This window comes from Salvelinus sp. IW2-2015, linkage group LG20 (genome assembly GCF_002910315.2).
Source record: "Salvelinus sp. IW2-2015 linkage group LG20, ASM291031v2, whole genome shotgun sequence".
In the NCBI taxonomy this organism is placed as follows: Eukaryota; Metazoa; Chordata; class Actinopteri; order Salmoniformes; family Salmonidae; genus Salvelinus; species Salvelinus sp. IW2-2015.
In genome coordinates this window covers 63,542,638-63,570,396 of record NC_036860.1, presented here as the reverse complement: position 1 = coordinate 63,570,396, position 27,759 = coordinate 63,542,638, and the positions used below count along the sequence as shown (strand labels likewise).

Sequence of the window (27,759 nt, the reverse complement as noted above, 5' to 3'; positions counted from 1 at the left end):
TCCACCTATATCCAGATTATATCCAGCCTATATCCAATTATATACATCCTATATCCAGATGATATACATCGTATATCCAGATTATAACATTCCTATATCCAGCCATATCCAATTATATCCAGCCTATCATCCAGATATATCCACCATATCCAGATTTATATACATCCTATTCCAGATATATCCAGATTAGATCGACCATTTATATTTTTCAAACCATACCATTATGCAGACCAAAAAAAGCCGATACAATTAAACGGCCATATATATCAGTGCGGAAGGAACAAGTATTTGATTACACTGCCGATTTTTCAGGTTGTTCCTACTTACAAACATGTAGAGTCGTATTTTTATCATAAATACAACTTCAACTGTTAGAGACGTCAATCTAAAACAAAAATCAAAAATCACATTGTATGATTTAATAATTAATTTGCATTATTGCATACCTAAGTGTTGCATCACTACCAACCCAGTAAGAATTCCGCTCTCACAGACCTGTTCGTTTTCTTTAAAAGCCCCCTGTTCTCCACTCTTACCTGTATTAACTGCACCTGTTGAACTCTTACCTGTATAAAAAAGACCACCTTCCACACACTCAAGCAAAACAGACTCCAACCTCTCCAACAATGCCAAGACCAAAGCTGTGCTAGACATCAAATAAAATTGTAGATTCCTGCACAAGCTGGATGCGCTAACAGGACAATAGGAAGCAGCTTGGAGAAGGCAACAACTGTTGCCAATTATTAGAAAATGAAAATCAATATGATGGTCAATCACCCCTCGTCGGTCCCTGCAAGACTCACCTCGTGGGCATCAATGATCATGAGATGAGGATCAGCCCAAGAACTACACGCAGGACCTGGTCAAACCTGAAAGAGAGCGGACCACAGGCTCAAAGAAAACCATTATTAACACATCTACGCCGTCATCGATTAAAATCCTGCAGCCCACCAATGTCCCGCTTGCTCAAGCCACGCATGTCCAGGCCCGTCTGAAGTTTGCCATGACCCATCGGATGATCCAGAAGAATGGGAGAAGGTCATTGTCTGATGAACAAAAATAGGCTTTTTTGATCTAAACTCACTCTCGGTTTGGAGAAGAAGAAGATGCAGTTAACAACCCAAAGAAACACCATCCCAACCTGAAGCAGAGTCGAAACATCATTCTTTGAGGATGCTTTCTGCAAAGGACAGACGACTACACCGTATAAGCGGAGATGGATGGGCCATGTATCGCCAAGACTTGCCAACAGCCTCCTTCCCCAGTTAAGAGCATTGAAATGGGCGTGGCTGTCTCTCCAGCATGACAACGACCAAAACACACAGCCAGGGCAACGAATGAGTGCTCCCTAAAGAAGCATCTCAAATCCGGAGTCCTACCAGTCTCCAGACCTAACCCAATAGAAAATCTTTGCGAGATCTGAAAGTCCGTATCCACGGACACCCGAAACCTAAGGATCTGGAGAAGTCTGTATGAGAAGTGGCCAAAATCCTGCTGCAGTGTGTGCAAACCTGGCAAGAACTACAAGAAAACGTATGATCTCTGTTAATGCCATAACAAAGTTCTGCTACCAAATATTAATCTCTTTTCTATGTATCAAAATACTTATTTCATGCCAATAAAATGCAAATTAAAACTTAAAAAATCATACCAATGTATTTTTGGATTTTGTTTACATGACACGTTCTCTCACAGTTGAAGTCTACCATGATTCAAAAGTACAGACCTCTACATGCTTTGTAATAGGACAACCTGAAAAACGGCAGGTATCAGAATACTGTTCTACCCCACTGATATATATATGTAAATAATACAATTACAACATAACTTGAATACTGAATCTATACTTAAACATAATACATAAATAAAATCAATTTAGTTCTCAAATAAATAAATATACAATGTTCAATTTTGTCTTAAATAATGCAAAAAACCCAGTGTTGGAAAAAGTAAAATGCAATATTGCCATGTAAGAAAGCTAACGTTTAATTCTCTGCTCAAACATAAGAACATATGAAAGCTGGTGGTTCAATATCCAGTTCTTCAATATTCCCAGTTAAGAAGTTTTAGGTTGTAGTTATTATAGGAATTATGATGCGTCTACTATTTCTCTCCTATACATTTGTATTCATATAACTTTGACCATTGGATTTCTAATAGACACTTTAGTATTGCCAGCCTAATCTCGGGGGTTGATAGCTTGAAGTCATAAAACAGAGCTGTCTTCAAGCATGCTAAGACTGCTGGCAAACGCAGAAAGTGCTGTTTGAATGAATGCTTACGAGCCTGCTGCTGCCTTACCACCGCTCAGTCAGACTGCCTCTATCAAATGTCAAATATAGACTAATTAATTATAATAAACACAAAATACGAGCCTTTGGTCATTAATATGGTCAAATCGAAACGATCATTTCGAAAGCAAAATGTTTATTCTTTCAGTGAAATACGGAACCGTTCTGTATTTATCTCATGGTGGCATCCCTAAGTCTAAATATTGCTGTAATTGCACAACCTTTAATTTATATGCTCAATAATAATTCAAATTCTGCAAAAATCGTTTGCAACGAGCCAGGCAGCCCAAACATATACCCTGGCTCTGCGTGTAATGAACGCAAGAGAAGTGACACAATTTCCCTAGTTAATATTGCCTGCTAACATGAATTTCTTTTAACTAAATATGCAGGTTTAAAAAATATATACTTCTGTGTATTGATTTTAAGAAAGGCATTGATGTTTATGGTTAGGTACATTCGTGCAACGATTGTGCTTTTTTCGAGAATGTGCTTTTGTTAAATCATCCCCCGTTTGGCGAAGTAGGCTGTGATTCGATGATAAATTAACAGGCACCGCATTGATTATATGCAAAGCAGGCAAAGCTAGTTAACCTAGTAATATCATCAACCATGTGTAGTTAACTAGTGATTATGTGAAGATTGTTTTTTTATAAGATAAGTTTAATGCTAGCTAGCAACTCACCTTGGCTCCTTGCTGCACTTGCGTAACAGGTGGTCGACCTCTAATCCAGATTATATATATGACTCCCGAGTGACGCAGCGGTCTGAGGCACTGCATCWCAGTGCAAGAGGCAGTCCCTAGTTCGAATCCAGGCTGTATCACATCCGGACGTGATTGGGTGTCCCATAGGGCGGCGCACAATTGGCCCAGCGTTGTCTGGGTTTGGCCGGAGTAGGCCGTCATTGTAAATAAGAATTTGTTCTTAACTGACTTGCCTAGTAAAATAAAGGTTAAATTTAAAAAAGGCTCCTGAACAGACTACATACAGACTACATAGAGTATATACAGACTACATACAGAGTATATACAGACTACATAGAGAGTACATACAGACTACATAGAGAGTACATACAGACTACATACAGACTACATACCCAAGTCACAGTCTGTTCTCTTTGCAACCRAACAGCAAGCGGTACCGGAGCACCAAATCTGGGACCAAAAGGCTCCTGAACAGCTTCAACCCCAAAGCCATAAGACTGTTGAACAGTTCATTAAATGGCTACCTGGACTTTATGCATTTCAGCCCTTACCTACATGTACATAGTACTTCAATCAATCACCTAACTAAACCTACATGTACATAGTACTTCAATCAATCACCCCAACAACCTCATACTCCAGTACACTGACTCGGTACCRGTACTCCYTGTATATAGCCTGTATATAGCCTCGTTATTGTATCTATTTGTTMATTTTCGTACTTTTTAACTGCATTGTTGGGAAAGGGCTTGTAAGTAAGTATTTCACAGCAAAGTCTACACTTGTTGTATTCGGCAATGTGAAAAATAACATTTGATTAGATACAGACCATATACACACCTTATACCAGTRTTTCCTCTGCGTTCATTTAACTATGGCACTGCGCCACGGCAGAATCATTGCCACCACACCAAAAGAAAATCCTACTTCTAAAGGACACTCGCTTTTTTTTGTAAATAGATCATGCGTCTGGATTCAACACAGTTCTGGTGGTTATCTAGCTGTGTGAGCTGTGTGAGCTGTGTGAGCTGTGTGAGCTGTGGCWGGCAGCCTGCCACTGAAGAAACACAGCGTGCCACTGACCAGTGCTTAATAGACGCTCTGAGGSRCCAAACACAATTCACTTGAATCACTTCAAAATGCACCTGCGTGAGAAACAGCTAGAAAAGTACGTAATCTTGTTTGTTTGACTAACGTTAGCTRGCCAATTAMATAAGCTAGCTATAACCTAAAAACTCTTCTAGCATCATTCAGATCTATTATATTGCTGCCACAATTTGTGACGGCAATTAGCTATCCAATATAGACAAGTATGTTGATGATAGACACAKGGTTAACTCACGTTACTAGTCTAGCAAGTTAGCTAGCTAGTTTGTTTGGAACTGTATCAAGTGCAAGCAAGATAGTTACATTTATCGGTCTTTGGCTTGATTTTCTTTTTCTCAGATKAGTTTATTGAAATATTTCCAGCCACAGCAGCRAAAGAGAAAGGTGGAGTAGGGACAAGAGTGTCAGGTAACGTTAACTTAGCTAGCTAACGTCAAATCACCCTGAATTAACTTTCTTTAGTTAGGCAACTCTTTAAAAGCATAAGCTATCATATTTATAATAAGTGTATGGCTTACTTACAAGACAGAGAAGAGGCAGAATCCTGGGAGTGAGGTAGGGATGCATGAGGGACAGAATGGAGCAGAGGAAAGGTGAGAGCCAGGAGTGGAGACGGAAGCAGAAAAGGAGAGGAGAGCAGAGAGAAGGAGAGAGCCAGGAGGGCCGACAGGACAGCAGAAAAGGAGAGGGAGCAGGAGAAGGAGAAGAGCCAGGACTGGAGACGGAAGCAGAAAAGGAGAGGAGAGCAGAGAGAAGGAGAGAGCCAGGAGTGGAGAACGGAAGCAGAGAAAGGAGAGAAGAGCAGAGAGAAGGAGAAAGCCAGGAGTGGAGACGGAAGCAGAAAAGGAGGAGAGCAGAGGAAAGGATGAGAGCCAGGAGTGGGGACGGAAGCGAGAAAAGGCGAGGAGAGGACAGCGAGAAGGAGAGAGCCAGAGTGGAGACGAACAGAAAAGGAGGAGAGCAGAGAGAAGGAGAGAGAGCCAGGAGGGAGAGCGGAAGCAGAAAAGGAGAGGAGAGCAGAGAGAAGGAGAGAGCCAGGAGTGGAGACGGAAGCAGAAAAGGAGAGGAGAGCAGAGAGAAGGAGAAGAAAGAGGAGTAGATAAAAGGAGAGGAGGAGTAACGCCAAGTACGCACCACCGGCAAGCCGGATGGGACCACAGACACACACACAATATTCTCCGGTGTTGGTTTGTTTGGCAAGCAGTGCTGACCTGACGGTGCCCTCTGAGACGCCGGGCACAGATAGGGTGACGTCCAGGGGTAGCTGGCACTGCCCTCTGAGGACGGTCATCATGCAGAGCGCTTCCACCTCACTGCGGGGGGCGTTGACCGAGGCACAGCCCAGGTAGGTCAGCTTATTGAAGACCACACTGTCCTCGTCTGGGATGGGCGTACTGGGGCTGCACTCCGATGACGACTCATCCCCTGTGGAAGTCAAAGGTCACACAGAGAGGGTCTAGTGAGAGGGAGAGACATCAGATTAACTCGGAATCCAAAATCTAACCGTAGACCCTACCCCTAGGACATTGGATATACAGAATTGATATTTCCACCCAGCCAATCAGAAGACAAGATGAAGCTATTACCGAGGTTGTGACATCTATCCAATCCTCTCATATCTACAGAAGTGTCTAAGGTGTAGAGGGGCCCATCCAATCCAGCCAGCTGGAGATTATTATTTTGTGGTAAAAAACACTCCAGGCCACTCTTGAATGTGTAGAAATAGATAGATAACCATGTGCAAATGATAAGGGATCTATATATTTTCCRATATGAGCACTTTTTCTAGACCGCAAATAGATTTTGACAAACAAATCCGTAAACCCCGATGTGGCCCTTGAGCCAAAACGTTTCCCTACCCCCGGTGTAGGGATTGATTTGGTATCCTTGCTATGACTCACCGCGGTACGATCGTTCATTTAGCTCGCTCTCCTGTGCACCTTGTGCGGATTGGACGGGCAGAACCATCTCAACTTTTGGCGGGGTGTTGAGGGGGTCGCTGAGGGGGTCAGGGCACGGTTGGTGCACGGACTGGAGTGGTACTGCTGTGGTGGGCTGGGACACATGGTCCCCCCCTCCCACCTGGTCTCCCCAGCCACCACCGCCACCCCCACCGCTCAGAATCTGGTCAGCTACAGAGGGGTCCATCAGAACATCCTCCAACTCCTTCTGCAACTGCTGCTCACTKCCGTTCCCCACAATCTGTTGTCACACACACACATGGTCAGGCGGATGGACGCACACAAACAGACGGACACAGACCGTCAGAGGGCGGACGGACACACACGAACAGAGAATCCCAGAGCCAGACACACACATACACACACAGATGGGGAATACGGTYAAAATACAAGRTTCATTATCATTCATCAAGCTACCTAAGAAACAGTTCATTAACCTCAGTAACTTTTTTCCTCCCCAATTAACTGAATGGCTAGGTTTAACATGTTATACTGATCTTGAGATTCTCTCCAAGTGATTGACAAGGGAATTGAGAGGGAAAAGAGACTTATCAAACAGAGGAAGTAACAGGTGATTAGTATGTGAATTAATTTAGTATTGTGAATCCATTAGATCACTACAGGTGGGTTAACAAGTGTCTARATACTACTTCTGGTATGTCTGTTTATAAATTGTAGCCTATCGAAGAAGAGAAAGCACATTCTCACTATCTACAGGTGCCAAGTTCATCGAGCYGACAGAAGCTAAGCAAAAGAGGACATTACAGTAACAGAGGGGCAGAAAAACTGCAACACCAACTAGTGAAGACTGCGAAGCATAGTTCTCAGCCTACAGCAGAAGTATAACAGCGCATCACACCCTAAAGTGGCGGACAAGGCTGCAAGAGGGGGAACTCAGGAGRGGTGGCTGGGTGACTGACTGGGGGTCTGGCCCTAAAGCCCGGGACTGATAGCTAGAACAAGAACTTGCTCCAGAGCAACTGAGCTAGCTGCTACCTCATCACAAGACAATMTAGGGCCTTCAAATCATTCAACAGCCAATCAAAAACACTTAGAGCCTCACCGAGCACAGACAGTGTCACCACAGAATCACAGCACAGAGTGAGAAAAAGAGATATAAACTGACCTTAAAGCTGACCCCTTCCTCAGAAATCACCTGCGTAACAAACAACAAATTTAGACACAATGTGCTACATCCCTCTACCTAGTGGGCTTGGGGAGAAGTGACTGTAACAACAGGGACGTTTATTTTCTAATCAATTCTGCTGATTAATAGATATGGTGATGATGTGTACAGTTGGAGTTGAAACTTGTGAGTTTAAATTTTAACATTCCTTAGGCTAGTCTAAATATCTTCTATCTCAACCCAAGGAAATTGAGTAGACTGAGTAGCCTGCCCCTGAATAGCTGGGTATAGTCATTTCAGTAGTCCACTAGCACCACCTGCTGGTGAAGTCAGAGCACTACATCATCCCAAGATGGGTCTGTCCAGAGGCACCAAGTAAAGTAAAACATTTAAGGGTAAACTAACATGAACATAAATGTTAACAAACATATATATATATATATATATGCACACATACATATATTATGTCTGTATATTACGTGTGTGTATATAGTATGTGTGTGTATGTATATATATATACAGTTGAAGTCAGAAGTTTACATACACTTAGGTTGGAGTCATTAAAACTTGTTTTTCAACCAATCCACAAATTTCTTGTTAACAAATTATAGTTTTGGCAAGTCGGTTAGGACATCTACTTTGTGCATGACACAAGTMATTTTTCCAACAATTGTTTACAGACAGATTATTTCACTGTATCACAATTYCAGTGGGTCAGAAGTTTACATACACTAAGTTGACTTTGCCTTTAAACAGTTTGGAAAATTCCAGAAAATGATGTCATGAATTTAGAAGCTTCTGATAGGCTAATTGACAATTTGAGTCAATTGGGGGTGTACCTGTATATGTATTTCAAGGCCTACCTTCAAACTCAGTGCCTCTTTGCTTGACATCATGGGAAAAACTAAAGAAATCAGCCAAGACCTCAGGAAAAAAAATTGTAGACCTCCACAAGTCTGGTCCATCCTTGGGAGCAATATCCAAACGCCTGAAGGTACAACGTTCATCTGTACAAACAATAGTACCCAAGTATAAACACCATGGGACCACGCAGCCGTCATACCGCTCAGGAAGGAGACGCGTTCTGTCTCCTAGAGATGAACGTACTTCGGTGCAAATCAATCCCAGAACAACAGCAAAGGACTTTGTGAAGATGCTGGAGGAAACAGGTACAAAACTATCTATATCCACAGTAAAACAAGTCCTATATCGACCTAAACCTGAAAGCCCGCTCAGCAAGGAAGAAGCCACTGCTCCAAAACCACCATAAAAAAGCCAGACACGGTTTGCAACTGCACATGAGGACAAAGATTGTACTTTTTGGAGAAATGTCCTCTGGTCTGATGAAACAAAAATAGAACTGTTTGGCCATAATGACCACTGTTATGTTTGGAGGAAAAGGGGGGAGGCTGCAAGCCGAAGAACACCATCCCAACCGTGAAGCACGGGGGGTGCGGCATGATGTTGTGGGGGTGCTTTGCTGCAGGAGGGACTGGTGCACTTCACAAAATAGATGGCATCATGAGGGAGGAAAATGATGTGGATATATTAAAGCAACATCTCAAGACATCAGTCAGGAAGTTGAAGCTTTGTCGCCAAATGGGTCTTCCAAATGGACAATGACCCAAGCATACTTCCAAAGTTGTGGCAAAATGGCTTAAGGACAACAAAGTCAAGGTATTGGAGTGGCCATCACAACGCCCTGACCTCAACCCTATAGAAAATGTGTGGGCAGAACTGAAAAAGCGTGTGCGAGCAAGAAAGCCGTTCCTGTCATTGGCAGAGTTCTCTGATGTTCAGTTCAATGACTGGAACGAACTGCAAAAATCACTGAAGCTGGAGACACTATCTCCCTCACCAGCTTTAAGCACCAGCTGTCAAAGCAGCTCACAGATCACTGCACCTGTACATAGCCCATCTGTAAATTGCCCATCCAACTACCTCATCCCCATACTGTATTTATTTATTTCATCTTGCTCCTTTGCACCCCAGTATCTCTACTTGCACATTCATCTTCTGCACATCTTACCATTCCAGTGTTTAATTGCTATATTGTAATTACTTTCGCCACCATGGCTTATTTATTGCTTACCTCCCTAATCTTACTCATTTGCACACACTGTATATAGACTTTTTTTTCTATTTTTTGACTGTATGTTTGTTTAGTCCATGGTGTAACTCTATTCAATGTGTAACTCTGTGTTGTTGTATGTGTCAAACTGCTTTGCTTTATCTTTGCCATGTCCCAGTTGTAAATGAGAACATGGTCTCAACTTGCCTACCTGGTTAAATACAGGTGAAATAAATAAAAAAAAATAAAAAAAATACCAAACCTGACACAGTTACACCAGCTCTGTCAGGAGGAATGGCCAAAATGCACCCAACTTATCTGTGGGAAGCTTGTGGAAGGCTACACGAAATGTTTGCCCCATATTAAACCATTTAAAGGCAATGCTACCAAATACAAATTGATTGTATGTAAACTTCTGACCCACTGGGAATGTGATGAAAGAAATAAAAGCTGAATAAATCATTCTCTCTACTATATATTTCTGACAATTTCTCATGCTTAAAATAAAAGTTTGATCCTAACTGAAAGAAAAACAGTGAATTTCTTACTAGGATTAAATGTCAGGAATCGTGAAAAACTGAGTTTAAATGTATTGGCTTGAGGTGTATTGAGGACCAGAGGACATTTCTCCAAAAAGTACGATCTTTGTCCTCCATGTGCAGTTGCAAACCGTACTCTGGCTTTTTTTGGTGGTTTTGGAGAGTGGCTTCTTCCTTGCCTGAGCGGCCTTTCAGGTTATGTCGATATAGGACACGTTTTACTGTGGATACGATACTTTTGTACCTGTTTTCCTCCACATCTTCACAAGGTCCTTTGCTGTTGTTCTGGGATTGATTGGCACTTTTCGCACCAAAGTACTTTCATCTCTAGGAGACAGAACGCGTTCTCCTTCCTGAGCAATATGACGGCTGCGTGGTCCCATGGTGTTTATACTTGCGTACTATTGTTTCTGACAGATGAAACTGGTACCTTCAGGGCGTTTGGAAATTGCTCCTAAGGATGAACAGACTTGTGGAGGTCTACAATTTTCTTTCTGAGGTCTTGGCTGATTTTCTTTTGATTTTCCCATGTTGTCAAGCAAAGAGGCATGAGTTTGAAAGGGTAGGCCTTGAAATACATCCACAGGTACACCCCAATTGACTCAAATTATGTCAATTAGCCTATCAGAAGCTTCTAAAGCCATGACATCATTTTCCAGCTGTTTAAAGGCAACAGTCAACTTAGTGTATGTAAACTTCTGACCCAACTGGAATGTGGATACAGTGAGAATAATCTGTCTGTAAACAATTGTTGGAAAAATTACTTGTGTCATGCACAAAGTAGATGTCCTAACCGAGCTTGCCAAAACTATAGTTTGTTAACAAAAAATTTGTGGTGGAGTGGTTGAAAAACGAGTTTTAATGATCCAACCTACAGTATGTAAATCAGACTTCAACTATACATTACATACCACATTATATATATAACAGTGGGGAGAACAAGATTTTGAACACTGCGATTTTGAGGTTCCTACTTTACAGAAGGCATTGTAGAGGTCTGTCATTTTTTATCCATAGGTACATCATTCAACTGTGAGAGACGAATCTAAAACAAAAGTCCAGAAAATCACATTGCTATGATTTTTAAGTAATATAATTTGCATTTTATTGCATGACACTAAGTATTTGATCACCTACCAAACCAGGTAAAGGTTTCCGGCTCTCACAGACCTGTGTAGTTTTTCTTAGAAGCCCTCCTGTTACTCCACTCATTTACCTGTATTAACTGCACCTGTTGAACTCGTTACCTGTATAAAAGGACACCTGTCCACAACACTCAATCAAAACAGACTCCAACCTCTCCACAATGGCCAAGACCAGAGAGCTGTGTAAGGACCTCAGGGATAAATTGTTTGACCTGTACAAGGCTGGGTGGGCTTACAGGACAATAGGCAAGCGCTTGATGAGAAGCCAAACAACTGTGGGCCACAATTTATTAGAAAATGGAAGAAGTTCAAGATGACGCGGTCACATCACCCTTCGGTCTTGGGGCTCCATGCAAGATCTCACCTCGTGGGCATCATGATATGAGAAAGGTGTGAGGCGATCAGCCAGACTACCACGGCAGGACTTGCCGTCAATGACCTGAAGAGAGCTGGAACCACAGTCTTCAAAGAAAACCATTTAGTAAACACACTACGCCGTCATGGATTAAAATCCTGCAGCGCAGGCAAGGTCCCCCTGCTTCAAGCCAGCGCCATGTTCCAGGCCCGTCGAAGTTTGCCAATGACCACTGATGATCCAGAGGAGAGAATGGGGAGAAGTAATGTTGGTCTGATGAGACAAAATAGAGCTTTTTGCTCTAAACTCCACTCGCCGTGCTGCAGTTGTGGCACAAACCTGGTCAAGAACTACAGGAACGTATGATCTCTGTAATTGCAAACTAAGGTTTTTCTGTACCAATATTAAGTTCTGTTTTTCTGATGCTATCAAATACTTATGTCATGCCAATTAAAATGCAAATTTAAGTTACTTAAAAACATACATGTTGATTTTCTTGGATTTTTTGTTTTAGATTCCGTCTCTCACAGTTGAAGGGTTACCTATGATAAAAAAACAGACCTCTACCATGCTTTGTAAAGTAGGAAAAAACCTGCAAAATCATCAGTGTATTCAAATACTTGTTCTCCCACTGTATATATATATATATATTATTATATTATATATATATATATATACACAACCATACACACATTATATATATATAATATTATAATTATATATATATACTATATATATATTTATTACAGTTGAAGTCGGAAGCTTTTACATACAGAAAATGATAATTTTGCAGTGGTCTTCTTGACTTCCAGAGCTGTGGTATATATATTATATAGTACATTTTTATTTATTTTAATAACATTAGGCGACAAATAACAGAAGAATAAATTGAGATCATGGGGGTGTGACCTACAGCCTGATAACACATACAGTATATATCACATATGTGACCTACAGCCTGATAACATGTACAGTATGATATCACTGGGATGTGGGCCTACAGAACTGATAACATGTACAGTATGATATCACTGGGATGGCCTAACAGCCTGATAACACATACAGTATGATTATCACTGGATGTGGCCTACAGCTACTATGATAACATGTACCCAGTAATGATTCACTGGGATGTGGCCTACAGACTGAAACATGTACAGTAATGATATCCACTGGGATTGCCTACGACTGATATACATGTAACAGTAATGATATCACTGGATGTGGCCTACCAGCCTGATAAACAGCTACAGTATTGATATCACTGGGATTGTGGCCTACAGACTGATAACATGTACAGTATGATATCACTGGGATGTGGCCTACAGACTGATACACCGTACAGTATGATATCACTGATTGGCTACAGACTATAACATGTACAGTATGATATCACTGGGATGTGGCCTACAGCTGATAACACATAACAGGTATGATATCCATGGGATGTGGCCTACAGGACTGATAACATGTACAGTATGATATCACTGGATGTGGCTACAGACTGATAACAGTACAGTATGATATCACTGGGATGTGGCCTACAGACTGATACATGTACAGTATGATATCACTGGGATTGGGCCTACAGACTGATAACATGTACAGTATGATATCACTGGGTGTGGCCTACAGAACTGAATAACATGTACAGTATAGATCACTGGGATGTGGCCTACAGCTGATAACATGTACAGTATGATATCACTGGGATGTGCCTACAGGACCTGATAACATGTACAGTATGATATCACTGGGATGTGGCCTACAGCTGATAACACGTAAAGTATGATATACTGGGATGTGGCCTACAGACTGATAACACATACAGTATGATTCACTGGGATGTGGCCTACAGACTGATAACATGTACAGTATGATATCACTGGGATGTGGGGCCTACAGGACTGATAACACGTACAGTAATGATATCACTGGGATGTGGCCTACAGACTGATAAACATGTACAGTATGATATCCTGGGGATGTGGCCTACAGACTGATAACATGTACAGTATGATATCAACTGGATGTGGCCTACAGACTGATAAACATGTACAGTATGATATCACTGGATTGGCCTAAAGCCTGATAACATGTACAGATGATATACTGGATGTGGCCTACAGACTGATACAGTACAGTATGATATCACTGGGATGTGGCCTACAGACTGATAACAATGTACAGTATGATATCACTGGGATGTGGCCTACAGACTGATAACACGTACAGTATGATATCACTGGATGTGGCCTACAGCCTGATAACACATACAGTATGAATATCACTGGGATGTGGCCTACAACGTGATATACAGTACAGATGATATACTGGATGTGCCTAACCGACTGACTAACATACAGTATGAATCACTGGGATGTGGCCTACAGCTTGATAACATGTACAGTATGATATCACTGGGATGTGCTACGCCTGATTAACACACTACAGTATGATATCACTGGGATGTGGCCCTTACAGACTGATAACATGTACAGTATGATATCACTGGATGTGCCTACAGCTGATAACAGTACAGTATAGATATCACTGGGATGTGGCCTACCAGACTGATTAACATGTACAGTATGATATCACTGGGATGTGCCTACAGCTGATAACACTACAGTATTGATATCACTGGGATGTGCCTACAGACTGATAACATGTACAAGTATGATATCACTGGGATGTGGCCTACCACGCTGATAAACATGTACAGTATGATATCACTGGGATGTGGCCTACAGACTGATAACATGTACAGTATGATATCACTGGGATGTGGCCTACAGACTGATAACATGTACAGTATGATATCACTGGGATTGGCCTACAGCCTGATAACACATGTCAGTATGAATCACTGGGATGTGGCCTACAGCCTGATAACATGTACAGTATGATATCACTGGGATGTGGCCTACAGATGATAATGTACAGTATGATATCACTGGATTGGCCTACAGACTAGATAACACGTACAGTATGATATCACTGGATGTGGCCTAAAGACTGATAACACATACAGTTATGATATCACTGGGATGTGGCCTACAGCTGATAACAGTACAGTATGATATCACTGGGATGTGGCCTACAGCACTGATAACACGTACAGTATGATATCACTGGGATGTGGCCTACAGACTGATAACATGTACAGTATGATATCACTGGGATGTGGCCTACAGACTGATAACATGTACAGTATGATATCACTGGGATGTGGTCCTACAGACTGATAACCATGTACCAGTATGATATCACTGGATGTGCTAAAGCCTGATAACATGTACAGTATGATATCACTGGGATGTGGCCTACCAGATGATAACATGTACAGTATGATATCACTGGGATGTGGCCTCACAGACTGATAACATGTACAGTATGATATCACTGGATGTGGCCTACAGACTGATAACATAGTACAGTATGATATCACTGGGATGTGGCCTTACAGCCTTGACTGAACAACATACAGTATGATATCACTGGGATGTGGCCTACAGACTGATAAACATGTACAGTATGATATCACTGGGGATGTGGCCTACAGACTGTATAACATGTACAGTATGATATCACTGGATGTGGCCTACAGACTGATAACATGTACAGTATGATATCACTGGGATGTGGCCTACAGACTGATAACATGTACAGTATGATATCACTGGGATGTGGCCTACAGACTGATAACATGTACAGTATGATATCACTGGGATGTGGCCTACAGACTGATAACACGTACAGTATGATATCCACTGGGATGGACCTACAGCCTGATAACATGTACAGTATGATATCACTGGGATGTGGCCTACAGCCTGATAACATGTACAGTATGATATCACTGGATGTGGCCTACAGCCTGATAACATGTACAGTATGATATCACTGGGATGTGGCCTACAGCTTGATAACATGTACAGTATGATATCACTGGGATGTGGCCTACAGACTGATAACATGTACAGTATGATATCACTGGATTGCCTACAGACTGATAACAGTTACAGTATGATATCACTGGGATGTGGCCTACAGACTTAACATGTACAGTATGATATCACTGGGATGTGGCCTCGTACACCTGATAACACGATACAGTATGATATCACTGGGATGTGGCCTACAGACTGATAACATGTACAGTATGTATATCACTGGGATTTGGCCTACAGACTGATAACATGTACAGTATTGATATCACTGGGATGTGGCCTACACGACTGATAACATGTATACAGTATGATATCACTGGGATGTGGCACAGACCTGATAAACATGTACAGTATGATATCACTGGGATGTGGCCTACAGACTGATAACATGTTACAGTATGAATATCACTCGGGATGTGGCCTACAGACATGATAACACGTACAGATATGATTCACTGGGATGTGGCCTACAGCTGATAACTACGTACCAGTATGATATCACTGGATGTGGCTACAGACTGATAACATGTACAGTATGATATCATGGGATGTGGCCTACAGACTGATAACCATGTACAGTATGATATCACTGGGAATGTGGCCTACCAGACCTGATAACACATACAGTATGATATCACTGGATGTGGCTACAGACTGATAACATGTACAGTATGATATCACTGGGATGTGGCCTACAGACTGATAACACGTACAGTATGATATCACTGGGATGTGGCCTACAGCACTGATAAACATACAGTATGATATCACTGGACTGATGTGCCTACGACTGATAACATACAGTAGTAAATATCACTGGGATCGTGGCCTACAGACTGATAACATGTACAGTATGATATCACTGGGATGTGCCTACAGACTGATAAACATGTACAGTTATGATTCACTGGGATGTGGCCTACAGACTGATAAACTGCTACAGTATGATATCACTGGGATTGGCCTACAGACTGATAACACATACAGTATGATATCACTGGGATGTGGCTACAGACTGATAACACGTACAGTATGATATCACTGGGATGTGGCTACAGACTGATAACATAGAACAGTATGATATCACTGGGATGTGGCCTACAGACTCGATAATCACGTACAGTATGATATCACTGGATGTGGCCTACAGACTGATAACATGTACAGTATGATATCACTGGGATGTGGCCTACAGACTGATAACACGTACAGTATGATATCACTGGGATGTGGCCATACAGACTGATAACATGTACAGTATGATATCACTGGGATGTGGCCTACAGCCCTGATAAACAGTACAGTATGATATCACGGGATGTGGCCTACAGACTGATAACATGTACAGTATGATATCCACGTGGGATGTGGCCTACAGCCTGATAACATGTACAGTATGATATCACTGGGATGTGCCTACAGACTGATAACTGTACAGTATGATATCACTGGGATGTGGCCTACAGACCTGATAACATGACTACAGTATTGATATCACTGGGATGTGGCTCACAGGCTTGATAACATGTACGATAGATATCACTGGATGTGGCCTACAGACTGATAACATGTACAGTACTGATATCACTGGGATGTGGCCTACATACTAGTAACATGTACAGTATGATATCCACTGGGATGTGGCCTACAGCGTTCCTTGATATATCTGTAACCATGTATCTATCACTTGGTGCGATAAGTCTGCTCCTTACCAGCTTGAATAACAACTGTGTACAGTTATGAATTACTTCCACGGGATTGTTGGCCTACAGAGACTAACATGCTACATGTATGAACATCACTGGGATTGTGGCCATCCGCCTGATAACGATGCTACAGCTGATGATACGCCAGCGTCGCTCTGACTTGGCTCTACTCGGACTGAATAACATGTACAGTATGATATCACTGGGATGTGGCCTACAGCCTGATAGGCTGTACAGTATGAGTGTTTGTTAGGATGGAGAGTGAGAGTGAGTGAGAGTGAGAGAGAGAAAGAAATAAGAGCGAAAGAAAAAGAGAGAGAGGAGAGAGAGAGAAAGAAAGAGAGAGAAAGAAAGAGAGAAAGAAAAAGTGCGAGAGAGATGAAAATCTTAAATGGAGAATAATTCCCCCACCCAGCCCAGAGAACCTGACACCATAAAGACACACAGGATTGATGAATCTCCTGAATGTCTGCCCTCAGCAGCTTCCTCCATAGACATACATAGACTACAGTGTATTCATGTTTATTTACAGTACATCATTGGCTTCCTCTCCTCTTAATGGATGTGCTGTACTGACACTGTAAATATAGGCTAATGAAAATGTACTGTTGGCTAGTTTTCCCTTTGACAGTTCCCTTTGACAGCATAAAATGATTCAGACCCACATGAACAGTAGGGCTGGCACAACTGCTCTATAACCGTGTAACCGACGGTTATGGATAAATAACCGGCATAACCCCCCCAAAAAACATTATCTCTAACCCCCCCCCCCCAAAGAACTGCTGGCTGAAGACGGGATGGCCGGTCATTCATGCGGTTGAGTCCGTTTCTGCGATAACATGGACTCGTAACAACGTGATGAAACTKTGTTGCCCCTTGCTGATATAAGCAAGGTGTTGTAGCAAACGATGAATTGAATGGGCTTGGAACATCTAACCCTGGCAACTTGACTGGTAAACTCATGGGTACACTCGCAGCCGCCTGGTATTGTGATGCAATAATTTCCATGGTAATGGAGAATTTCATTCAAATGATTTTAACTGATGTGGCTCATGCAATGAGTATATTATTTTGTAATGTCAGTTGAGTTGAATGGTGCATCTGCAGTAGCTCGTGAGGGACTTAGGGGCCAAGACAAATGTATTCAGCCTCCTGAGGTTGAAGAGGCGCTGCTGTTGCACCTTCTTCACCACGCCGTCTGTGTGAAGTGACCATTTCAGGTTGTCAGTAATGTGCATGCAGAGGGACTTGTGGAATACTCTCCAAAACTCTCAAATGTGATGATTTGGTGCCTCTAGGGCAATTCAGACGGCTCATTGAGGACATTTCTACTGAAGAATGTGTTGGTTTTCTATACTTCTGTTTATTATCTCTGTTTAGTTTTCATAGTTGTATTTATTCATTTTACCMTTATTTTACCAGGTATGTTAACTGAGAACACATTCTCATTTACAGCAACAACCTGGGGAATAGTTACAGGGGAGAGGAGGGGGATGATTAAGTGACCATGATGGTATGAGGGCCAGATTGGTAATTTAGCCAGGACACTGGGGTTAACACCCCTACTCTTACGATTAGTGCCAAGGACTCTTTAATGACCACAGAGAGTCAGGACACCAGGGTTAACACCCCTACTCTTATGATAAGTACCATGGGATCTTTAGTGACCACAGAGAGTCAGGACACCAGGGTTAACACCCCTACTCTTATGATAAGTACCATGGGATCTTTAGTGACCACAGAGAGTCAAGACACCAGGGTTAACANAAGTACCATGGGATCTTTAGTGACCACAGAGAGTCAAGACACCAGGGTTAACACCCCTACTCTTATGATAAGTACCATGGGATCTTTAGTGACCACAGAAAGTCAGGACACCMGTTTAACGTCCCATCTGAAAGACAGCACCCTACACAGGACAATGTCCCCAATCACTTATAGTGTATTGATGTGTATATTTTTGTGCATATTTGTGTAATTACAGGGCTCATATGTCAAAGAGACCTTGATCTCAGCATGACTCCTTGTCAAAATAAATGTTACATTCAAAAAACTCCATCACTGCATTGCTTAGGCCTACACCACCTACCCAGGAAGTTCAGATCTACAGTGCAAACATCACAGGGTTAGGTAGGGGCCAAGGAAGTAGCCTGGTCCCAGATCTGTTAGTGCATGTCTACTCCACTTGTCAATGTTTGGCATGACAATTTTCATAAAGAGTTGGAGAGCAGCAACAGACTGGCACCCAGGCTAAAGGTGAAAGGTTGTGAGTGAATTAGACCCGGGCACGTTAGAGTTCTGTCCACTCACCTAGGTACTCTTTCTTTTGTCTTACCTTCAGTCCTGTCTTTTCGTCATCGCTACCGTTATTAATGGAGGAGCCTGGGGTGTCGTCCCCCAGCCGCGACACCAGCACAAAGTCCTCACTGTTCAGGGTGGACACTGAGTCGGACGACACGCTAATTTTCCCCACCGAGGCCTTGTCATCCATGACAGCTAAACCAAGCCAGACGCATGAATGGAGGGGAAATGAGTAAAATCACCTAGAAAGGAAAAGGAAAAACAAAAATAAAAGTAATGATGAAATGAGGCCGATATTGTGAATAGCATTTATTATTTAAGCTCAAGAAAAACGGTAGGGGAAGTATCAAGAACTCCTACAGGGAGCATTGAGGTTGAGCTTGTGCAGTTACACATAAGCACCTGATGGTGGCAGCAGTGAGCTAGTCCTTTTGTTGAAATAAGAGGAAAAGGACAGTTTGAGAGAGAGAGAGAGAGAGAGAGAGAGAAGGATAAAGGCAGAAAGAGGAAAGTGGATGAGAAATGGAGAAAGAAAGCAGAGGGAGGGAAGAAAATAACAAGATCCATATATTGCATTGAAAGTTGAGTCATTCATTTCAGTAAAGTATAATATAAAACCTGTCATAACGCAAGGTACAGTTTTAGCCATGGTGATGCAAAATCAAGTGTCATACAATACAAAGCCAATGTGTGTGTGGATATGAGGGAGGTAAGCTGGGACATGGGCGGGGCACGCCTCTAGGTGCACTTGTCAGAAACATCCCCTCCATCACAGTAGTGCTGTTAAAGAGATTCACTGGTACTTTTGTATACTTTTTAGCCACTAGTTCTGAAAGTAATGCTCACAAGCCAAAAAAGTGGGAGCCGAAAATTGCTTACTATGTCACATATATGCAGATATGTGCACCATGTCATTGCTCTGTCTCTCGCTCTGCTGTGTGTCACGCAAATGGCGAGGAGCTGAATGTCACTGGCTGGAACTCGAATGTCTAAGGGGCTGGGCCACATTGGGGAAAATGTAGGGAAAATGGCGGCGCACAGCTAACAGTAAACATAATTGAGTTAAGACCGTAATTATGCTCATAGATTATGCATGTATGAACTACACATTGACACATCCAGCCCAAATCGGGAGGTTTAAAACAAATAAAAATAAAAAGTTAACTTACTTGTCACCAAAGTTCCCGAGCATGTCTTTAATGCAAAATTTGGCCTTCATCATCTCCATGGCAATATTCAAATAAGAAACAAACTCAGCTTATGATAGGCTTACTGTACACATTGACTGCTCTTTGGTTCATCTTCATCTTAATGCAGGACTGTTCAAAAGCACCAGTACTCTGTAATACTATTTGAGAAGGTCCTGCACACTCATTTCCTAGGAGGGAAAGGTCCAGATAGATGTTTCCATTTATCAGTGTAGTAAACAAAAAACTTAAAGAGACCTACAGTACCAGTCAAAAGTTTGGACACACCTACTCATTCAAGGGTTTTTCTTTATTTTTACTATTTTCTACATTGTAGAATAATAGTGAAGACATCAAAACTATGAAATAACACATATGGAATGNACTCATTCAAGGGTTTTTCTTTATTTTTACTATTTTCTACATTGTAGAATAATAGTGAAGACATCAAAACTATGAAATAACACATATGGAATGTATTTTATATTTTATATTCTTCAAAGTATTCACCCTTTGGCTGACTTGCCTAGTTAAATAAATGTTAAATTTGCCTTGATGACAGCGTTGCACACTCTTGACATTCCCTCAACCAGCTTCATGAGGTAGTCACCTGGAATGCATTTAAATGAACAGGGCTGCGGTATGACCGTATTACCGCCACACTGGCGGTCACAAGTCATAAAGGCAGTTAAATTCCACATGACCATTTAGTCACGGTAATTAGGCTTCTCCAAGCTCTGATGGTCATTAGTATCCTACCAAACTGCCTGGTACTCAGCACTCTATTGTCCCTCTAATGACTCTGACATCAATGCAAATGTAATCGAAATCTAATCAAACACTTCATGAGAGCTCATGTTGCACAACATTTCTATAGGCTATGTAATTGCGGGAGAAAACAGAGTGATGGCCTCTTAAAAAGAGGAGAATTCTATCAGCTTTCTATAGGCTAGGACTACTATATTTATTTCTCAACTCTCCAAATATTAAGCACATTGCTTACATTTACAACAGGAGTATTCCTACCTGGCTGGCATGAAAATAAACCACGGGGAAAAGCGGCCTCCATTTGCTATTTAAGTGCATAGATGACATGGATTTTTTCCCCTGCTTCGATACAGGTGCTTGATAATGGTCCATTCTAAATCAAAACAAATGTCACATATATTATTTAGTATATTTAAAGACAAGATTAAATCAAGAATAGTTTGATGGGTGACAATTTTAGCCTATCACTTGTGAGTTGTATATTATCACTTGTGAATGATGCCCAACATAAGAAACAATGCCTTTTTTTCTACTTGTTTCAAATCATAGTCACACACCTCATGTAGCCTAGCCCATAGGCCTATATGTTTTAATAAGGTCAGTATCACACCTCATGTAGCCTAGCCCATAGGCCTATATGTTTTAATAAGGTTAGTTAGTCACACACCTCATGTAGCCTAGCCCATAGGCCTATATGTTTTAATAAGGTTAGTCACACACCTCATGTAGCCTAGCCCATAGGCCTATATGTTTTAATAAGGTTAGTACACACCTCATGTAGCCTAGCCCATAGGCCTATATGTTTTAATAAGGTTAGTCACACACCTCATGTCATAGCCCATAGGCCTATATGTTTTTAATAAGGTTAGTCACACACCTCATGTAGCTAGCCCATAGGCCTATATGTTTTAATAAGGTTAGTCACACACCTCATGTAGCCTAGCCCATAGGCCTATTGTTTTAATAAGGTTGTATCACACCTCATGTAGCCTAGCCCATAGGCCTATATGTTTTAATAAGGTTAGTCACACACCTCATGTAGCCTAGCCCATAGGCCTATGTGTTTTTAATAAGGTTAGTCACACACCTCATGTAGCCTAGCCCATAGGCCTATTGTTTTAATAAGGTTAGTCACACACCTCATGTAGCCTAGCCCATAGGCCTATAGTTTTAATAAGGTTAGTCACACACCCTCATGTAGCCTAGCCCATAGGCCTATATGTTTTAATAAGGTTAGTCACACACCTCATGTAGCCTAGCCCATAGGCCTATATGTTTTAATAAGGTTAGTCACACCTCATGTAGCCTAGCCCATAGGCCTATATGTTTTAATAAGGTTAGTCACACATGAGTTGTCTGTATTGGCGGGCTCTTTCGTATTTTCTGTCCTCTTGTCCTTTGAAAGAGATCAGGCTCACTGGTAGGAGTACTCTGGTGGGCCATATGGAGAACTTTCTGTTTCCCTTGCTCGCACCCCTGTTCATGCCATTCTGCTGTGGGGAGGCAGTCTAAATCTCTCCGGGTCATCATTGACTCTGGGCGATGAGAGTTTTTTTGGACGCTACCTGGCTTCCGAGCTGACCACTCCTATGGATGTTAGAGCGCTTGACGGGTGCTTATAGGCTGGGTCACTCGTAGTACCACTCCCATCAACCTACGGGTGTCAGGAATCCACGCGAGATTATTCGATTACTGCTCATCAAGTCTCCATAGATTCCCCTGGTATTGGGATTCTCCTGGCTCCGGTGATGCAATCTCCTCATCAATTGGTCCACTGGTGCCATCATGGGCTGGAGTCCGTTCCGCTACGCCCAGTGTCTGAAGTCAGCACGACCTGCCGGGACGTTCTTTCTGGGGGCTCCGAAGATGCCAAGACCTCGCCAGCTTTCCCGTGGAGTACCAGGACCTTCAGGAGGTGTTCAACAAGGCCCGGGCCATTTCACTTCCGCCGCAGCAACCTTATGACTGCGGACGTCCTTCTCCCAGCACCACTCTGCCCCAGGGACGACTAAATTTGTTGTCGGGACCGGAGACCAAGGCTATGGACACCTACTTTGAGGACTCCCAGCTGCAGGATTTATAAGTCCTTCGTCCTCTCCCACCGGTGCAGGTTCTTCTTTGTGGAAAAGAAGCCAAAGACCCTGTGCCCGTGCATCGACTACCGGGGCTCAATGACATAACGGTGAGGAACGCGTACCCGCTACCTCTCATCTCCTCTGCCTTTGAGCCACACCAGGGGGCCACCATGTTTTCCAAGCTGGATCTGCGGAACGCCTACCACCTGATGCAGATACGGGAGGGGATGAGTGGAAGACCGTCTTCAACACAGTCAGCGGCCACTATGAGTATTTGGTCATTCCATTTGGCCTCACGAACACCCCTGCTGTATTCCAGGCCCTGGGAAATTATGTTCTCTGCGACATGTGTTAAAATATTTTATCAAGGTTTAAGATAAATGATTAATATTTCTACCCGGAAAACTTAACCATTAGGATTAGAGGTTATGTAGCATGGACAAGGGGTAATTAAATGATAACCATTGGCGAAGAAGGAATGTATGTGTGTGCCGAAAGAAAGCAGAGAACCGACACAGCTATAACTCTGGGGAGATAAGATAAGACAGGGAGAGCCCCTCCAGGTTTCCCGTATCTGGGGGGACTGGAACTGTCAGCTGAGTGTAATAAACTGTGGTAAGACTTCAGAGAAAATCCAAATATTAGTGTATGTATGTGCGTAGGTTAGTATAATAGTATAAAGGGAATGTTTTGTATATGCACGGTAGAGCTCTCGCAAATAAAATTGTATCTGACTAATTGTGAGATGGGAATTCTGTCTGTTTCATTAAACCAGAACTTTACAACCTCTGGGTTTCAGACTTATAAAGATTAATTGCAATTTATGAACATTAATTACTTTAATTACATAACAAATTGTTGAACCAGTTTGTCTTCGTTTTAAATTTGATGACGTCCTTATCTTCTCCTGCTTCCCGGAGAAAAACGCGTTTTTTAAGCAGAGAAGTGCGAGTTCCATCGCGCCACCATCCCCTTTCTGGGGTTTCTGGGTCTCTCATCTCCGCTGGAGTGTCCAGATGGATCCCGGGAAGGTGGAGAGCGGTGGGTGGATTGGCCCTAGCCTTCGTCAGAGTGCAGCTACAATGTTTCCTGGGTTCACCAACTGGGTCCCCTGCTGCTGACCGGGTGTTCCGGGACCTCAAAAACCGCTTCACCACTGCTGCCCATCCTGGTTCATCCTGACCCTTCCCGTCAGTTCGTGGTGGGCCGATGCGTCGGATGTAGGAGTGGGGGCGGTAATGTCCCAGCAATCTGCCCTAGACCTGAAGCTACATCCCTGAGTCTTCTTCTCCCATCGCCTCAAGCCACAGAGAAAACTACAATGTGGGAAATCGTGAGCTTCTCACAGTGAAGATGGCGTTGGAGGAATGGAGGCACTGGCTGGAAGGGGCGGAACATCCGTTCATCGTATTGACGGCCAGAAAAATCTGGAGTATCTCCGCACCACCTAATGCCTCAACTCCAGGCAAGCTGGGGTGGGCCCTACTGTTCACACGGTTCAACTTCTCCCTCTCATATCGGCCCGGGATCCAAGAAGGTCAAGATGGCTGCACTGTCTCGCCGTTATAACCCCAAAGGCTATTACCCGGAACCCGAGACCATCCTTCCCACCTCGTGCCTAGAACGGCCCACAGCTGGGGTATAGGGAAACAGGTCCGGGAGGCATAGCGTTCCAGGTGAACCCGGGTGGTCCTGATAACACACGTTTGTGCCTGACGATCCGCTCCATGGTTCTGGATTGGGCCAAGTCCTCCAGACTGGCTTGCCACCCAGGTTCCCCCGAACCCTGGTTTTGTTCGATGACACTTTTGGTGGCCCACCATGGTTCCTGATGTCTCTGCATTCATTGCCGTTGCACAGTGTGTGCTCAGAACAAGACTCCTCGGCAGCTCTGGCTGGCCTTCTGCCACCTCTGCCTTTCCCTCACCGTCCCTGGTTCACATATCCCTGGATTTTGTTACGGGTCGTCCCGCCATCTGAGGGCAACACTGCATCCTGATGGTGGTAGAACGGTTTTCCAAAGCTGCCCACTTCATTTCTCTGACAACTACCCTCTGCCAAGAGACAGCCCAGCTCATGGTGCAGCACGTCTTCCGGATCCATGACTGCCAGTCGACATGGTCTCTGACCGGGGCCTCAGTTCTCTTCTCGGTTCTGGAAGGCGTTCTGCCACCCACATTGGTCGTCGGCAGCCTGTCTTTGTTGGTCAATTTCTTCAACAGATGATCAGGTCTATATAATTATCAAACTTATAAATTGGTAGTAGAAAGGAAACACAGACTCTGTGTTTAAGTATTAGGATTCTCCTTTAGTAATACAATTTTATGGCAGAAGTTGGTACAGAGTAGTATATGATAGCTCTCCCAAGTTCTGCAAGGTGTTTAACCAGGTAAGCTAGTTGAAAACAATTTTTAATTGTTCTAATTTACAACTGCGACCTGCCATGATAAAGCAAATCAGTGCGACAGATACAACAACACAGAGTTACACATGGAATAAACAAGCGTACAGTCAATAACACAATAGAAAAAAAGAAAGTCTATATACAGTGTGTGCAAATGGCATGAAGAGTATGGTATAAATAGCCATAGTAGCAAAGTAATTACAATTTAGCAGATTAACACTGGAGTGATAGATGAGCAGATGATGATGAGCAGATGATGATGTGTAAGTAGTGATACTGGTGTGCAAAAGAGCAGCAAAGTAATAAAAACAATATGGGGATGCGGTAGTAGATTGGGTGGGCTATTTACAGATGGACTATGTACAGCTGCAGCGATCGGTTAGCTGCTCAGATAGCTGATGTTTACAGTTAGTGAGGGAAATGTAAGTCTCAGCAGTGATTCAGTGATTTTTGCAATTCATTCCAGTCACTGGCAGCAGAGACTGAAGAAAAAAGGCGGACAAAGGACGTGTTGATTTTGAGCAAGTGCTACGGGTGGGTGTTGTTATCATGACCAGTGAGCTGAGATAAGGCGCTCCCCTTTGTCCGCCTTTTTACCTAGCATAGACTTATAGATGACCTGGAGCCAGTGGGTCTGGCGACAAATATGTGCGAGGGCCAGCCGACTAGAGCAAACAGGTCGCAGTGGTGGGTGTAAAGGCGCTTTGTAACAAAACGGATGCACTGTGATAGACTGCATCCAATTTGCTGAGTAGAGTATTGGAAGCTATTTTGTAGATGAACATCGCCGAAGTCGAGGATCTGTAGGATAGTCAGTTTTACTGGGATGGTTACGCAGGAGGGTCATGAGAGAGAATTAGTCTCTTCCTCATTGATTCTCCTGCGTTTCCGATGGTGCTGGGATCCCCTGGTTGGCCTGTCAACCCTAGATTTCGTGCAACAGAGGGCTCTAAGGGGTGTCAGAGGAGTGCTCAGGTAGGTGTGTAGGGTTTCCATCGGTGCAACGACGAGAGTCCAGACCAAATCTCCACCGTGCGCATTCCCTCAGAATATGCGATTTGGCTATCGCTTTCTGTAAAAATAAAACGACCCAATTACCACCTCATCTACGAGGGATTGTGCGATAATCTCTGGTAGATCCTTGAGTTTCTTTTTTGTGAAGATGAAGGAGTGAGGTCTGCGTCGTGCATTGACTATAGAGGTCTAAATTCCATCACGGTGGGGTACAGTTACCCGCTACCTCTCATCGCCACAGCGATTGAGTCATTTCACGGGGCACACTTTTTCACAAAAATCTCAAGATGTGTATAATTGGTGCGTATCCGGGAGGGAGATGAGTGGAAGACAGCGTTTAGTATCACATCCGGCCATTATGAGTACCTCGTCATGCCGTACGGGTTGAACAATGCTCCAGCAGTCTTCCAATCGTTTGTAGACGAGATTCTCAGGACCTGCACGGGAGAGTGTGGTGTCCTATATCGATGACATTCTGGTCTATTCCGCTACACGCGCCGCGCATGTGTATCTGGTGCGCAAGGTACTTGGGCGACTGTTGGAGCATGACATGTATGTCAAGGCTGAGAAATGCTTGTTCTTCAAACAGGCCGTTCCTTTCTAGGGTATCGCATTTCCACATCAGGGTTGGTGATGGAGTGTGACCGCATTGCAGCTGTGCGTAATTGGCCGACTCCAACCACGGTAAAGGAGGTGCAGCGGTTTTTAGGGTTTGCCAACTACTACCGGATTTGATCCGGGTTTTGGGCAGGTGGCTGCTCCCATTACGTCCACTGCTGAAGGGGGAACCGGTGCGTCTGCGGTGGTCGGGCTGAGGCGGACAGAGCTTTTGGTCACTCTGTTTACCTCGGCTCCGTGCTGGCTCATCCGGATCCCTCTTTGGCATTCATAGTGGAGGTGGACACGTCCGAGGCTGGGATTGGAGCGTGCTCTCACAGCGCTCGGGTACGCCACCGAAGCTCAGCCCCTGTGCATTATTTTAGAGAAAGCTCAGCTCGGCGGAGCGAAACTATGACGTGGGGATCGGGAGTTGTTGGCTGTCATCAAGTC

At 43.3% G+C, this 27,759-nt stretch overlaps 1 protein-coding gene across 1 annotated transcript in view; it reads right to left on the bottom strand.

Moving 5' to 3' along the window:
- Positions 1-863: 863 nt before the first annotated feature.
- LOC139029548 (rab GTPase-activating protein 1-like) overlaps positions 864-27,759 on the bottom strand; it is a 35,801-nt gene continuing 8,905 nt past the window's right edge. The window contains exons 2-6 of the mRNA XM_070449766.1: positions 19,296-19,503; positions 7,192-7,221; positions 6,006-6,306; positions 5,051-5,529; positions 864-869 (exon numbers count right to left, since the gene is read on the bottom strand). Of these exons, the coding sequence (XP_070305867.1) occupies positions 864-869; positions 5,051-5,529; positions 6,006-6,306; positions 7,192-7,221; positions 19,296-19,451 (972 nt within the window). The 5' untranslated portion in view covers positions 19,452-19,503. The remainder of the gene's footprint in view (positions 870-5,050; positions 5,530-6,005; positions 6,307-7,191; positions 7,222-19,295; positions 19,504-27,759) is intronic.